Source organism: Myodes glareolus, chromosome 3 (genome assembly GCF_982192425.1).
Source record: "Myodes glareolus chromosome 3, mMyoGla1.1, whole genome shotgun sequence".
NCBI lineage: Eukaryota > Metazoa > Chordata > Mammalia > Rodentia > Cricetidae > Myodes > Myodes glareolus.
The window spans coordinates 61,614,580-61,631,307 of record NC_142028.1 but is presented as its reverse complement, the minus strand read 5'-3'; the positions used below and the strand labels follow the sequence as shown (position 1 = coordinate 61,631,307).

Below are 16,728 nucleotides of genomic sequence, written 5' to 3'. Positions count from 1 at the left end.
TCCAAGACAGATGCTGTCATGAGGAGTTCACTGTGTATACCTGGTTGAAGACCTGCAAGCCATCTGGGCTTGGGTCAGGGGCTGGAACATAGTGGGGCATTCAGTGGAACCCTAGAGAAAGGGTCCAGGGTCTCGATAGGGTGTGGGAAACTGAAGCCAGCTCAGAGAAGGACTTCCTGCCTCTCTTTCCCTGGCAGGTTCTGGTCCCGGCTTCTCGCACCCTCATGTCAGCCCCGGCCCCGCCTGGCGGCCCTCGGAGGACAAGGTCAGGATGCGTGTGAAGCCCCAGGGCCTGGTGGTGACTTCCAGTGCCGTCTGCAGCTCTCCTGACTACCTCCGAGAGCCCAAGTACTACCCCGGTGGTCCCCCAACCCCCCGGCCCTTGCTTCCCACCCGGCCCCCTGCCAGTCCACCTGACAAAGCTTTTTCAACCCACACCTTCTCTGAGAACCCACGCCCACCCCCACGCCGGGACCCCAGCACCCGGCGTCCACCAGTCCTTGCCAAGGGAGACGACGTGCTACCCCCTCGGGCAGCCCGGCCTGTCTCCCAGGCCCACTGTCCCACACCGGCCCCAGACAGCAACTCTCTCCGCCACTGGGACAACGGCCGTGTGAACCTGCGTCCAGTGGTGCAGCTGATTGACATCATGAAGGACCTGACAAGGCTGTCGCAAGACCTGCAGCACAGCGGTGTGCATCTGGACTGTGGTGGGCTGAGACTGAGCCGCCCGCCTGCTCCACCACCCGGTGACCTGCAGTACAGCTTCTTCTCTTCACCCAGCCTGGCCAACAGCATCCGTAGCCCCGAGGAGCGCGTCACCCCTCATGCCAAGTCAGAGCGGCCCAGCCACCCCCTCTATGAGCCTGAGCCTGAGCCCAGAGATAGTCCCCAGCCTGGCCAAGGCCATGGTCCTGGAGCCACAGCCACAGCCACTGGTCTGCCCCCAGAGCCTGAACCCGATGGACCTGACTACTCTGAGCTGGCAGATGCTGACATCCTCAGCGAGCTGGCCTCCCTTACATGTCCTGAGGCCCAGCTCCTGGAGGCTCAGGCCCTTGAACCTCCGTCACCACAGCCAGAACCACAACTCCTGGACCCCCAGCCCCGCTTCCTAGACCCGCAGGCCCTAGAGCCTCTAGGGGAAGGTTTGGAGCTGCCACCCCTGCAGCCTCTTGCTGATCCTCTAGGGCTGCCGAGCCTGACTCTGCAGGCCCTAGACACCCTACCCGACTCCTTGGAGTCCCAGCTCCTTGACCCCCAGGCCCTTGACCCCCTGCCCAAGTTGCTGGATGTTCCTGGTCGACGTCTAGAGCCCCAGCAGTCCCTGGGGCACTGCCAGCTGGCTGAGCCCTTACGCCTGGACTTGTGCTCACCTCATGGTCCCCCTGGTCCTGAGGGTCACCCTAAGTACGCCTTGAGGCGCACTGATAGGCCAAAGATCCTGTGTCGCCGGCGGAAGGCCGGAAGGGGGCGGAAGGCAGACTCAGGACCTGAAGGCCGCCTGCTTCCCCTGCCCATGCCTACAGGGCTGGCAGCTGCCCTGGCTGAACCCCCACCGCTGCCACCACCTCCACCACCTCCTACTCTGTCAGGCCCAGGCCCAGTTCCTGAGCTGGAGCCAGAGTCTTCTCAGACCCCAGTGGTCCCCACCCGCAAAGGCAAGTGCAGGGGTGTACGGCGCATGGTGGTGAAGATGGCCAAGATCCCTGTATCACTGGGGCGGAGAAATAAGACCACGTATAAAGTTTCATCCTTGAGCAGCAGTCTGAGTATGGAAGGCAAGGAGCTGGGCTTGCGGGTGTCGACAGAGCCCACCCCATTGCTGAAGATGAAAAACAATGGCCGGAATGTCGTGGTGGTCTTCCCTCCAGGTGAGATGCCAATTATTCTCAAGCGTAAGCGTGGCCGCCCGCCTAAGAACCTGCTGCTGGGTCCTGGCAAGCCCAAAGAACCTGCAGTGGTAGCTGCCGAGGCTGCTACTGTGGCAGCGGCCACTCTGGCTATGCCAGAGGTAAAGAAACGGAGGCGGCGAAAACAAAAACTGGCATCTCCACAGCCATCGTATGCAGCAGACGCCAATGACAGTAAGGCTGAGTACTCTGATGTCCTTGCCAAGCTGGCCTTCTTGAACCGCCAGAGCCAGTGTGCTGGGAGGTGCTCACCACCCCGCTGCTGGACACCCAGTGAGCCTGAGTCGGTGCACCAGGCCCCAGACACCCAGAGCATCTCCCACTTCCTGCATCGTGTGCAGGGCTTCCGGAGGCGAGGAGGCAAAACGGGGGGCTTTGGAGGCAGGGGTGGAGGCCATGCAGCCAAGGCAGCCCGCTGTTCCTTTAGTGACTTCTTTGAGGGCATTGGCAAGAAAAAGAAGGTGGTAGCGGTGGCAGCTACTGGGGTTGTGGGTCCTGGCCTCACCGAGTTGGGGCATCCACGCAAAAGGGGCCGAGGGGAGGTAGATGCTGTGACTGGGAAAGCCAAGCGCAAGAGGCGGTCCCGAAAGAATGGAACTCTGTTCCCAGAGCAGGTGCCCAGTGGACCAGGCTTTGGGGAGGCAGGTGCTGAGTGGCCTGGGGACAAGGGTGGTGGCTGGGCCCCTCACCATGGGCACCCAGGAGGGCAAGCTGGCCGAAACTGTGGGTTCCAAGGGACTGAGGCCCGGGCTTTTGCCTCCACTGGACTGGAGAGTGGGGCTTCAGGCCGTGGCAGCTACTATGCGGGTGCACCCTCAGGCCAGACGGAGCTCAGCCAGGAGCGCCAAAACCTCTTCACTGGCTATTTTCGCTCCCTGCTTGACTCAGATGACTCCTCTGACCTCTTGGACTTCGCCCTCTCAGCCTCTCGTCCAGAGTCCAGGAAGGCATCAGGCACCTATGCAGGACCTCCCTCCAGCGGGCTGCCTGCACAGCGGGGTCTTGCCACCTTCCCAAGCCGGGGAGCCAAGGCTAGCCCAGTGGCAGTGGGCAGCAGTGGAGCTGGGGCAGACCCCTCCTTCCAGCCTGTTCTGCCCTCCCGTCAGACCTTCCCACCAGGACGGGCAACAAGCTACGGAATAACCCCAGCCACTTCAGACTGCCGGGCAGCTGAGACCTTCCCAAAGCTGGCTCCCCCTCCTTCAGCCGTGGCCCGCTCACCTACCACCCACCCGCCTGCCAACACCTACCCGCCTCAGTATGGTGGCTATGGGGCAGGACAAAGTGTGTTTGCCCCAGCAAAGCCCTTTTCAGGCCAGGACTGTGCTAACAGCAAGGACTGCAGCTTTGCCTATGGTAGTGGCAACAGCCTTCCCGCCTCACCCAGCAGCGCCCACAGTGCTGGCTATGCCCCACCACCTACTGGGGGTCCCTGCCTACCACCCAGCAAGGCATCCTTCTTCAACAGCTCTGAGGGGGGCCCCTTCTCTGGGTCAGCTCCCACACCCTTGCGCTGCGACAGTCGAGCCAGCACCGTCTCACCCGGTGGCTACATGGTGCCCAAGGGCACCACAGCCTCTGCAGCCTCTGCCGCCTCCTCCTCTTCCTCCTCCTTTCAGCCCTCACCTGAGAACTGTCGGCAGTTTGTGGGGGCTTCTCAGTGGCCTTTCCGGCAGGGGTATGGCGGCCTGGACTGGGCCTCAGAGGCCTTTAGTCAGCTCTACAATCCCAATTTTGACTGCCACGTCAGTGAGCCCAACGTGATCTTGGACATCTCGAACTACACGCCGCAGAAGGTGAAGCAGCAGACCGCCGTGTCCGAGACCTTCTCCGAGTCGTCCTCTGACAGCACCCAGTTCAATCAACCCGTCGGTGGTGGTGGTTTTCGGCGTGCCAACAGCGAGGCCTCGAGCAGTGAGGGCCAGTCCAGCTTGTCTAGCCTGGAGAAGCTCATGATGGACTGGAATGAAGCATCGTCTGCTCCCGGCTACAACTGGAACCAGAGCGTCCTCTTCCAGAGCAGCTCCAAGCCTGGCCGCGGGCGGCGGAAGAAGGTGGACCTGTTTGAGGCCTCACATCTGGGCTTTTCAACATCTGCCTCGGCCACTGCCTCCGGCTACCCATCCAAACGGAGCACCGGGCCCCGGCAGCCTCGGGGTGGCCGGGGTAGTGGGGCCTGTTCAGCCAAGAAGGAGCGAGGTGGTACAGCGGCTAAAGCTAAGTTCATCCCCAAGCCACAGCCAGTTAATCCACTGTTCCAGGACAGCCCAGACCTTGGCCTGGACTACTATAGTGGGGACAGCAGCATGTCACCACTGCCCTCCCAGTCAAGAGCCTTTGGGGTGGGAGAACGAGATCCCTGTGACTTCATGGGACCCTACTCCATGAATCCGTCTACACCTTCTGATGGCACTTTCGGCCAAGGCTTCCACTGTGACTCTCCCAGCCTCGGTGCCCCCGAGCTTGATGGCAAGCATTTCCCACCGCTGGCACACCCACCCACAGTGTTTGATGCTGGCCTGCAGAAGGCATACTCGCCCACCTGTTCACCCACACTCGGCTTCAAGGAAGAGCTGCGGCCACCACCTACAAAGCTGACTGCCTGTGAGCCCCTTAAGCATGGTCTTCAGGGGGCTAGCCTGAGCCATGCAGCTGCAGCCCAGGCCCACCTGAGCTGCCGGGACCTGCCGCTGGGCCAGCCTCACTATGATTCCCCTAGTTGCAAGGGTACAGCCTATTGGTACCCACCAGGTTCAGCTGCCCGTAGCCCACCCTATGAAGGCAAGGTGGGTTCAGGGCTGCTAGCTGACTTCCTGGGCAGGACGGAGGCTGTATGCCTCAGTGCCCCTCACCTGGCTAGCCCACCAGCCACGCCCAAGGCCGACAAGGAGCCACTGGAGATGGCCCGGCCACCAGGTCCACCCCGTGGCCCTACTGCAGCCACTGCTGGCTATGGCTGCCCACTCCTTAGTGACTTAACCCTGTCCCCTGTGCCGAGGGACTCGCTGCTGCCCCTGCAGGACACTGCCTACAGGTATCCAGGCTTTATGCCACAGGCACATCCTGGCCTGGGTGGGGGCCCTAAGAGTGGCTTCCTGGGGCCCATGGCGGAACCTCACCCTGAGGACACATTCACCGTCACCTCCCTGTAGTACCAACTGAAGTGCCGACTGGACCACGAGGTTTTGTTCCTGGGTGAGTCTGGGGGTGTGGGTGCTGAGGGCAGAAACCTGAGGGATAGGGTGGGAGGGTGAGCGTGCTTGGTTATGGGGAGAACTGTTTGATGTGAGGGGGGATGGTGTGGTGGGACTCACCAGCAGGAAGGAAAGACTCAAAATGAGAAGTTATGTAGTCTAAGGAGCTTGTGTGGGAGACCCAACAGAATATTCAGAAGTCCCAGTCACTGGAGTGTTAGAACCATAAATTGGATAAGACCGAGCGTCATTTCCCCCTCATTCTTGCCTGGGTAAGAAATACCACTTATCTCTTATGAAGGAGGACATTTGCTTCCCCCTCAGAAGAAAAGAGTGGTCCGGTCACCCACTCAGGCTCTCTATAGGCTCCTGGGGTGGAGCTGGTTTGCCTTGGCACATGCTCCACAGGGACTTTACAAGATGGCCGGGAGGATTCTCTCTCCTGTCCTCTTCTCCTCAAAGACTTTAAAAAAACAAAATTAGATAAGGACTCACTGACTTGCACTCCCAGATAGCCAGCCGCCTGCTGTGCCCTGAGTGCTGGGATTCAAGTTGTAACATCTTGGGCTTGATGTTGGTTCCGTGCAGTGAAGCCCTGTCGGGCAAGGATGGAGGTGTGGAGAACAATGCCTTCTCTGCCCCAGGAAACTGCAGCCAACAGGTCTGTCCGCCGGGAAACCGGTCCCTTCCCTCAAATGCTTCTCCAGAGTTCAATCAAATATTCGGAGACACTTTGCCATTATTTCTGTCAGGTACTATGCCTTCACGGTTGGCGTCTGTTTTAGTGTTCTCAGGAAAATAAAAGGCAGAAATGTTCCCATATAACTGGAGAAAACAGTGGGGTTAGAAGAATTATCTTCCTGAAGAACAGTTTATTTCAGAATATTGCCACAACTAGACCCACTTTGGGGCAAGACATCTGTCACAGAGTGGGCCAGATGTGGCCATTGGTAGTGCAGCAGCTGAGGGCTTGACTGAAGCCTCATCGCTCTTGCTGCCTCCAAGCCTCCTGGGTGTTTTGCTTCCTGATGGACTAGCCTGTCCCTGCTCTGGAGAGGCTATTTGAGGCCAGGGTGACTCAGGGTCCTGAAGTAGAGTCAGTGGAAACTTATTACTCCCCCCCCCCACTTTGCTAGACCCCAGCTGCCCTGGTGCCTAAGGGTGGCAAAGAGCCATTGTGAAAACCAGGAGGCCCCTGGCAACACCAGTCCTTGCTGCATACCTGAACTTTTGCCTTTTCTTGGCCTCTGTTTCCCCATCTGTTTGAGAAAATGGACTTCAGTAGCCTCTCGGGCTCTCACAGGTCTGTATGGTCTGCATAGCAGAGACAATGGCTTTTTTTTTTTTTTTTTTTTTTTTGGCAGTGTTTTTTCCTTCCTAATGAAGGCAGGCTAAGATTAAAATGGCCTTCCATTCTCCATGCATCTTGCTGCAAGCAGCAGGGCTGCAGATCTGAAGCCGGCCAGAGAGAAGCTGCTTAGGGTTTAAAATGTCAAACTCTTGATCCTTCTCACCGGAGGGGAGATGTCTCATGGATAATCCAGAAATGTGAAATAATCCCAAAACCGTTCCTCCCAGGCTCTGGGATGGAAAATGAACGTGTGGGGGCTGGGTGTTTGGGCAGGTCACAGCTCAGTGCAGTGCATAATGGAACCACCCAGTGAGGCCTGAATGCAGGAGGAGCTGGGATGCCATCCAGCCCCACATTCTAGCCTGTTCCCCACCCAGCACTGGGAGTTAGCAACACTGTCCTCGCAGGGACACATGCAGTTCCAGAGACATCTGTGCAGCCCTCCCCATGTATCCGGCATTGGAAGCACCGCAGACAAGCGCTTGAACCTCAGAGGGGCTCCAGTTCAGAGGGAAAGACGCTAAACACAGACTAACACAGAGCACTTGGTGATCAGAGCCACAGGGAAGGGGGGTACAAGGCCAGCTAGGGGGTTGTGAGAGCCTGCAACAGGATACCCAGACCAGACCTTACAGCTGCTACCAGCTGATGAAGGGGCTCTATGGTAGATGGGGAAGAACTTTCTGAGCAAAGGGAACAGTAAGCAGTGCGTACAGTCTTGAGGAGGGGAGGGATTTGGCTCTGAAGATCTGGCTGATGAGAAGGCAGTAAAGCTAAGCAAAGGCCAGGCAGGCAGACCCAGATCCTGTAAGACACTGCAAGGAATTTGAATCATTCCAAGACGTACAGAGAGCCACTGAAGATAGAGTCCCAATGAAACTGGGCAAGTGTTGAAAGGAAGGAGACAGACCAACCGTTAGCCATGATGGTGGCTTGGACTAAGGCAGTGTGGGTTGGTTTCCCTTCCCTTGTTAGGATAGCCTACAAGCACCTTCATGTAAGGCAAGGCTCTCATCCCGACGACTAGTTAAAACCATGGTGACAGTGAGAGAGGTTAGAGGATGCAGAGGAGAGTGGCAAGGAAGTGGAATTAATAGAAGGAACCACATTGTCCACGGAAGGCCCAAGTGGAGAAGACCATGGCGGGCTCACTCACCAGCAGGTAGTGAGCAGCTTTGACCCCGGGCACTGGGGAAGCAGTAATTCAGTTCAGCCGCTCATCTTGAGCCTTTTCGCGCTAACCCTGGAACAGGCATTGGGGAGACAAAGCAGACATGGCTCCTGTCTAGAGATCAGCATCTGTCCCAGGAAGTTCAAACAAGCACACAGAGAACCCGGAAACTCTGGGTTTGAAAATGGCAGGTGCCCCGAGGCAGGGAGAAGCCAAGAGTGCACACCAAGCACTGGTTGCTGTGCTCAGAGGTCGTTCCTCTGTTCAGATATGTGCTGTCTCTTTGTGTGACGCTGCCCCGGGGACTCCTCAGCATCTTGGGCAGGGAATATGTTCTTGGCTTTCATTAGAGGTAAGGGAACAGGCACAACTGAGATCTGCCCAGGAATTTGTAGTTTACCAAACATGGATCCATCTGTGACTTTCAGAGTTCGCCATGTGGCTACTCTTCACCCACATCTCTGGCTACAAAATGATGGGTCACATTAGGTGAACCTATGGTTCTTTGGTGGGGGTCAGGGATATTTGTGAGACAAGGCCTCGCTATGTTGTAGCCCTGGCTAACCTGGAACTAACTCACTATAGGTGGGGCTGACCTGGAACTTGCTTCCTCCTGCCTCAGCGTGCTAAGTGCTGGAGTTACAAGCATGTACCACTGTATCCAGAAGGACTAGTATTTTAATTGAATTTTGTGGATTTGTGCTAGGAAGCTGCACTTGAGCTTGAAGAAGTGACAAGATGTGGAGCCAGGGAAGGGTGCTGCAGGCAGTGGGAACTCGGGGCAAAAGCAGGTTTCATCCCAGTTAGAGCTGGGAGGTGAAAGGTCAGAGGAGGCGGTGGGGAATGTGTGTCCTGGCTCTCTTGAGTGCTGTAGCTGATAGGCAGTAAGGGATGGGCCAAAGGAGTGGGGGGGGGGGGCTTGGGCTCATACAGGCATCGTTTCTAATGAAGAGCAGAGCCAGACAAACTGGCTCCATGTTGGGACCCTTGAGCCAAAGATCAACCACACCAGACCCCAAGAACAGAGGTGAGAAGTTGGGAAGGGCCCACAGATGTTCAGGAATCTCTGATCCTTCCCCCTCCCTATTAGCTCTTGGCTCTAAAACTGAGGCCAAGAGAAATGTCACAGGTCCTCCCAGGTTACACCAGCTGAGGCCTGACGGGAACGGGAGGCAGTTTCCAAGGCCACCATCCAGCCAGGGTCAGCAGGCATGCCCAGGCCTGGGCCAGGCCCCACTGCTCTGGGCTTTGTCTCTCTAAGTCTTGAATCCTTAAGAGGTCACTTGATCTTGCCTCTGGCTCTGAGCAAGAGGCCTCATGTCAGGGCTCAGCCGGTCCTGCCCTGCTTCCTCCAAGCTCCAGGTTCTCTCGCCTTTCTGAGGTCATCCTCCAGTTCTGCTTGCCTTCCCTGTAGCCATATTTAGGCCAGGCCTTCTTGTTCAGAGTCCCTGCTCCTTGGAAATCCCATCTCTCTATGAACATAGCTTCTGCTGCTCCTCCTCTCCCTGCACCCCACATCCCTGGTAAAAAAGCAGAGCTCCAAACTGGCAAACAGTGGCTAGGAGTGCACATCTGTGGTCACACATAGGCCCCTCACCAACTAGGTGATCTGGTGACTCACGGAACCTAGTGAGTCACATCATCTCTATCTGTAAGAATTAAGGGGATTGACATGTAAAGCTCTTATCCCTGTCCTGGCCCACAGGAAAGCACCTAGTTTGGCTGGTAGATGGGTGGGTGAATGCCTTCCCACAGTCTGAATTCTGGGTCCTCAGTTCAAGCTGTGTGAGTCACACATCTCCAACCCCTTTCATGACCTTTGCTTGACCAAAGATAACCCTCCTGCATCTGTTTGTCTGCTGCCCTCCTGTAAGGGTCTTGTATTCTGCTGTGGTGCTGGAGACGCAGCTGAGTATGAAGGGTGCTTGCCTATTGTGCACAAGGCCCTCGATTCCATCCCCAGTCCTGGAGGGAATGAGGGACAGGGTAATCCCAGTGTTCTTTATGTTAACCACTGGACCAAGTCCTCCTGGGGAGAGGTAGGGACACTGGGATGAAGTAAGTGCTACTCCAAAGGACTTTGGAAAATCACCCGGGTCAGCTAGAACCCTGTCTTCTCCCCAAACACAAAGCATCTGAGAAACCTTCCTTGTAGCTTTAGAGTGTGTTTTCATTTCCCTAGATAGCACTGTCTGCCTTACCACTGTCCTCTTTGGTGCCGTAGTGCCTGTGCTGCTGGGGGTTGGGGAAGCAGATGAAGTCTGCCCTGGCCACATGAAGTAGCAGCCCACTATGCCCTGGCCAGTATCCCATGCTCCAGATAGCACTGGCCTAATGGGCTTGTTTCAGGCCTCTGCTTGAGTACCATGTCTAGGGGAGGTGCCATGGCTCCTCCAGCAGCAGGGAGGATGCTCCATGGCAGCCCTTCTGAGCTACAGAAGGAGGGCAGCGGGGACTTCCTGGAGCTGGAAATGGTCCTAGCAAATGAGAGACTTGAGCAGCTAGAGCCCCACTCAGCCAGCTGGGTCTCTGGCCCACCCCCCACCCCAGTCCATTCTGTCCGCGGTGGCCGCCAAAGTGCTTGTTGTTCAGCATTTTTAGATGCACGGTGTCTGGAGCCCCTAAAATATTTATTGGGTGAATTGATTAAAGCACATCTGCGCTTGCAAGCCTATGCCTCACACCTTTTGATTGTATCCTTCCTCTCCAGCATGACTGTCTGCAGAATACAAGCCCAACTGCCCAGCATGGTGCAGAAAGACATTTGGGCTTCTGTCCTGGCATCCACCCCTTTCAGCCCCATCTTACGCGCCCCGTTCCTTACCAGAGAGTTCTCTGCAGGATGCGCCTTTGCTTTGCCCTGGCCTGGTTGCCCTCTGCTAGCCACTGTGGTCTCCCACCTGTCACTGCCAGTCTTTCACTCAGGCGTCACCTCCTCCAAGAAGTGTTCCGTGATCCTTCCCAGGCACAATTAATCTCCAGCTCTTTCTGCATCCTTGACAAGCCCTTTCCGGGAATGTCCCCAGCATGCCGTCCGTTCCTTTAGGCTACCCACTCATCTTTGCATTGACTCCCCCACTCCAGGGTCTCGCCATTTGGGGGTATTTCAGGTATACACACGTGTGCACATGTGTGTATATGTGCACATCAAGTGTGTGGAGGTCAGGGAACAACTTTTAGGAGTCCTTCCTCTTTTACCATGTGGGTTCTAGGGATCAAACTGAGGACATTAGGTTTAGCGGTTAGCGCTTTTCCTCGTTAATCCATCTTAACTGGAAGAACTAAGAGAGGAAAGTTCAGCTGAGCTTGGTGGTTGATGCATGCCTTCAATTCCAGCATTCAGGAGCTAGAAGAATGTGGCTACATAGAGAGACCCTGTCTCCACAAAAGAACAGGAGGGCTGAAGGTTCTCAATCTGCAGGAAATAACCCTAAAAACAGTGTATAGAAGGGTGTGTCAGTGAACCTGCCAGCTCCAGGCCAGGTGACTTCCAGAGAGGCCTCCAAGCAGTGGGAGCCACAGAAACACTGAGTGATAAGAGAGAGTGACTCGTGGGAGTCACTCTGCCTTCCTCATCCCTTTTGTCTGTACCTGCATCACCCATGATGCCTGTCCTCACATAGGCCATTCCCCGCACGGAGGGTGGAGAGACACTTTGACACAGAAGTGTAAAAGTGTACAAATGTATATATGGAGAAGAAGACTTGTTTTCTTAGGACAAAATAGAATGGGAAGTGGGAGGTGTGGTCACGGCAGATCGGTGGGTATCTACGGGTAAGAAGCCCTTCTGGTCCCACTACCAAGTACTCTAGGTCTCAGCGTCCAGCAGCAAAGGGGGCTCCCAGAGCCAAAGGTCAAGGCACATACTTTGGAAAGTGGATGAGCTGCCCCACACCCTGGCTTCTTTGGTCCCAATTGGGAACCCTATGACCCTTCGCTGAACCTCTAATGGTATTTCTGCCTATCGGGTGTAGTTAAAGCCCCACAGAAATAGCCTGTACAAACCTCATAGGCTTGATAACCTGAAAATGGCAGAGAAGTAACTTAGTCTTCGGGCATTTGGTTTGTCCTTGACCCCTTACATCGGGGACACCTAGAGCTCTCTCTCGTTACCTGTTCAAACCCTTTACTTGGCAGAAAGAAAAGTGAAGCCTAGAGAGGGAAGAGGGTAGGGCTTCCCTCTGTCTTCTCTCTTGTGTGGCTGGGGAGTGGAGGTCCAGCCTGAGCACACACCCTAGCAGGAAGTAGGTATGATATATGGCTGCTTAATGGAGGCGAGTGGGCGCTCTGTTTATAGGGAGAACGGCTCTCTCTGGGCAGCCTGGTGTCTGTGTAATCTCTGCCCAGGCAGAGACCACTGAAGTTCCTGGCACCTCAGTTGCTAAACCTGCAAGAGCCGGAGGGCGCAGTGAATGTGACTCTGGAGGCACTGCGAGGTTAAGTCTGAGTAAAAGTGGTTTGGTGTCCTGGGGTCGGGTGCGTGCTGGAACTCAGGGTTCAGAGGTACCACACACAGGTCTGTGCTCTAGAAGAGCCGAGTAGAGAATGGCAAGTGCACTGGTAGCTATGGTAACAAGGCATTCTAAGGAGGCATCCTAGAGGTGTGTGAGAAAGAGCTGAGCGGGACACTCTGACATGCTGACCAGCCTTAGATCAGTCAGGTGCTGTCATTCAGTCTGCATGCATGCGCCATCCCAGCACGCTGAGCTCGGTGCTTAGTGGTTAATTTAGAGCTATAGCCTTGCTTTCCAGACTGGACTGAATGTTCCTCTTCTTCCCGAGGCCCTCAGGACTTCCCTTGGCACAACCATCTACCTGCATGGAGACCGCATGGTTAGGATCTGTCTGCTTTGCTCTTTCTCCACTCCGGCAGGCTTTTAGGGTGGATCCAGAGCTATTACGTTCTCTGCCTTGTTCCTAGTCCCTGAGCTGGGTTGCCTGGCACCTTAGTATTGGTTCAGTTTTCGAGAGTTGAGCCTAGCTAGGTCTGTGTTCTATCCAGCATAGCATTCTCCTTCACCAAGAACACCCCCAGCCTGTGATTCTTCCCCACCCACCATCCTCCCCCAGATTCTGCCTGAGCCCCTGGCTGGCTAAGTCCCTGAAGCTGGGAGGGTGGTGGGAGGAGGTAAGGTGCTCTGGGCAGCTTAGCAGAGGGTGAGAAAGCCTCCTGCTGCCTGGCCGCAGGCACCATGGGAAGGTTCTGGCAGGAACCGCCTGCTGGGCTGAGATCACCATGGAGACCTGGCTTGCAGAGGGTCACTGGCAATGGCTAAGGGCTGGTGGGGGTGGGAGTGAAGGGGATTTATGCAGAATTTGTGCTCTGGACCTTTGAGGGGAGCAGGCAAAACTGGGTTCATCACTGTCAGCATGCCAAGTAGTTTGCAGCAGCCCACCCTCTCTCTCCAGTAGTTCCCCCAGAAGATTCTTCCTCTTGGCAACTGTCCTTCGACTGCAGTGGAGCCAGCTTCTGGCTTGAGGCTTCTCCAGTGCTCGCTGAGCCTGGCACCCCACATATAGTCCTTTTTTCATTCCTGCAATTGGTCGTGCTTGTCACCCTAACTGTAGAGAGCTGACATCCATCCCTGCAGCACCCCTGCTCCTTTTTCCTTACTACCCCAATTGTGCTGCATCTGTCACCTCACAGGCACAGTGGCTTACCCACCCCAGGACTATTGTGGTCCAGATCTGGTGTCCGAGCCCTTAGCCCTCACCTTCCTTTATGCTGCTGGCCTAACCACCAAGATGGGGTGCTTGCTTCCCTTTCCCTGCAGGAACCCACCTGGTGTCCCTGGCTCTCTGGGGTGTTCTGGCAAGTCCAACCAGAGGACAAAAGTCATCCCTGGGGCTGATTGCCCGGCAGACAGCAGCTGAGGCTGAGCAGAATGCCAATGTGTCCCTATTGGAAAGGAAAGCTAACAGAGTGCAAGGGAAAGGGGCTTTCTGTCTGCCTGGCTCCTGCGGCTGTGTGGGACCACAGGTGGCACACAGAGGAGGAGACTTAGGAGGCAACTTAGCACCCAGCCCTACCCCTGACCTCTGAGAGGCAGGTAACCTAATGGCCCAGGGTTCTGGGAATGACCTAAGCCAGCCCTGTCTTGGCTCTCTCATCCCTTACAGCAGCAGAACTGTAGATCTGGGGTGGGGGTGGGGGTACAGGCTGGTGGTCTGGATAAAGACAATAAGTTCCACACACATGATCAGAACTCTCTAGCAAAAGGAGGTACCTTAGTGGTTGTGGGGACTGGGGAGTTTCCAGGCCTCAGGAAGGCAGGCAGTGTTTCCACCAAACACAGATGGCATTGTGCTGGGTGATTTCTTCATTCCTTCATTCAGGCTGACTTCCTCATCGCCTCATCTCTCCTAGGAGCAGAATGGATGAGTGGGGTTGGGAAGAGGGGTGGATTAAAAGAAATAGAAGCAGTGTTTCACACCTGTGTGAGGCTCTGCCCTGGTTCCTTTTTGCCAACCATGGAAGTTAGAAGCATTACCAAGCTAGCTTATTATTGCAACATTTGGAAACTGAGGTTTAGAGAGCCCATCTGGTCCCAGGAAAATAATAAAAGTGATAATCCATTTTTTAATGTATTACACATCTGTGTTCAACCTTTCTGTCATAAACACTGGATCTAGCAACAAACCTAGGAGGGTAGTCCTATTGCCCCCTCCTTTGCTTGTTTGTTTTTTAAAGCAGGATCTCCTGACGCCTGCCTCTGCTCATGAGTACTAGGGTGACAGGCTACAATCGCACCTGGTTTATGCCATGTTGGGAATCAAACCCAGGGCTTCATACATGTTAGGCAAATATATCTAACTATAAAAAACAAAATATATCCCAGTCCTGGTTGGTAGTTTGAGCCAATCCTGCTGCAGTTCAGGCTAACCTTGAACTCAAGATCTTCCTGTGTTCGTCTCTTACGTGTTGGGGTAATGGGTGTGGGCTACCATGTCTGACTTTCTATTACCCCCTTCACACCAATGAGTAAAAGAAGCTGGGTGCCTTGGCAGGTGCCTTTAAATCTTGTACCTGGGAGGCAAACACAAGTGAATCTCTTCAATTCAAGGCCAGCCAGAGTTCTGTGGTGAGGCCCTGTCTCACATACAACAACAACAACAAAACTTCAATGACTAAACAGGCTTTAGCTCCTACCCACAGTCACAGAACTTTTAATTGGTGGCGCTGGCTGTGAGCTCAGCTATCTCTAACTCCAGAGCCCAGGCTCTTAGTAAATCCTGCTTTGGGACTCCTTCCTCCCTTCCTCTCTCTTTTCCTCCCTCCCTCCCTCCCTCCCTCCCTCCCTCCGTCCGTCCGTCCGTCCGTCCGTCCTTCCTTTCTGTCTGTTTTTAAGTTTTTGAGGTAGGATTTTCGTTCTCTGTAGCTCAGGCTATCCTGGAATTCACAGAATCCATCCACCTGCTTCTCCGGCTTGTCTTCACTCTTGGTATGATCTTGGGCATTTATATGTAGAAAAACTGCAGTTCTCAGGAGGCTAAGGCCGAAGAATCAGGAGCCCAAGCTAGCTTTGGCACACAGCGAGTGTGAGGCTAACCTGGACTGTGAGACTGAAGAAAAGTACCACCACATTAGGAAACTGAGCTTGGAGAAGACAAGCCATGTGGGGGCCTGCCTGGAGAAGGAACAATGTTAGCGTCTCCAGAACTTTTGGTGGGAACTGAGCCAAACCTGTTTTTAGCCCCCCTGGTCTTGGAGTTCAGTGTCTGTCTGCTGCTGACTTCTGCCTCCTCTTTTGTGTTTCTTTACAGCTTTCAGAAAACCCATGCCAAGACCCCTCCCAGCGTCCACATCGTCCTCTGGCAGGAGCGCCTGCCCCTCTGCCTCCCACCTGCCCTTTGCACCCCCTGCAGCCCCATGTCCCGCCCCACCCCTCCCTGCCCATCTCCTCCACGCAGAAGCCGAAGGTGAGCCCTTTCTGCACAAAACCAGCAATTGTAAATACTTTTTAAAATGTACAAAACTTAAAAACAAAACACAGTTTTAGAAAAAGACAAAAAAAAAAGAGAGAGAGAGAGAGCGAGAGAGAGAGCGTGTGCAAGAGGTTGCAAGCAGGGTTTCGAGGTGTCCAGAACCCCTGCAAGTGTGCACTGAGAAATTTATCTACAGGTCGTTTGACAAAAATGAACAATATCCTATTTATTGTATATACTGTTTTATTATAAATTGTGGATTGTATATTGCATTCTGTAAACCTGCTGTGGTCCCGTGGTGTGCAAATTCGCATGGTGGGGGGAGGGAGGGAGAACCTCTTTTGGGAGCTTTTTTTTTTCTTTTTCTTTTTTTTTTTTCTTTTTCACTCTTTTGGGTTTTATCTTCTGTTGTTGTTGTTGTTTTCTGTTGGCAGGACACACCCAAAGATCCAAGTTTGTATTAAAAAGAAATGAAAAAAAGCAAAAAAAAAAAAAGCCACCTTGTGTCTTGTAAAACAGAGTGTGTAAGGGAGGACGGACTGAAGGGACACAGCTGGGCTTTGTTCCCGCCATTGGTCCTCCAGAAGAGTTGAAGTACCAAGTGTGTTCCTGTGTTCCCCATGTCTGAGTTCTCCCATTTGCCTGCTGTCTATCTGGGCATCCCCCCGCCCCGCCCAGACGCTGTGCCTCTCCTACCTCTTCAGCACCTCCATCTCTAGAACTTTAAAGATGTATTTATGTTATTTATATGTATGAGTGTTTTGGCTGTATGTATGTATGTGCACAGCATGTGTGGTTGGTGCCTTTAAAGGTCAGAAAAGGACATGGGATACCCTGGAACTAGAGTTACAAGCAGTTCTAGCCTGCCTTGGGGATGCTGAGACTCAAACCCAGGTCTGCAAGAGCAGTAAATGTTCTTAACTGCCAAACCATTGTTCAGCATTCCCCAATCTTTGAAGTACTCCATAGTAAATCCACAAGCCTTTGGGACTAGAGTGCATGACTGAAGGAGCCCCTGCTATGTGTCTTCTGTCCACCCCAGGTCCTGAGTCTCCCCTAACTCTGGCCCCTACCCCCTCATTTACTATGGCTTACCTGTCTGCTTTTGTGACCAGACGCTCCAATGTCCCTTCATGCTCCTCTTTCCTTCCATCCTGAATTCTAAATGCTATC

General features: G+C 54.4%; 1 protein-coding gene across 8 annotated transcripts in view; it reads left to right on the top strand.

Moving 5' to 3' along the window:
- The window catches only part of Ahdc1 (AT-hook DNA binding motif containing 1), a 65,382-nt gene extending 49,546 nt beyond the window's left edge, over positions 1-15,836 (top strand). For all 8 annotated transcript variants that reach the window (XM_087904522.1, XM_087904523.1, XM_087904520.1 and 5 more), the window contains 2 exons: positions 198-5,108; positions 15,394-15,836. In XM_087904522.1, coding sequence (XP_087760648.1) covers positions 272-5,065 — 4,794 coding nt within the window. In that variant the 5' untranslated portion in view covers positions 198-271 and the 3' untranslated portion in view covers positions 5,066-5,108; positions 15,394-15,836. The remainder of the gene's footprint in view (positions 1-197; positions 5,109-15,393) is intronic.
- The last annotated feature ends 892 nt before the right edge of the window (positions 15,837-16,728 follow it).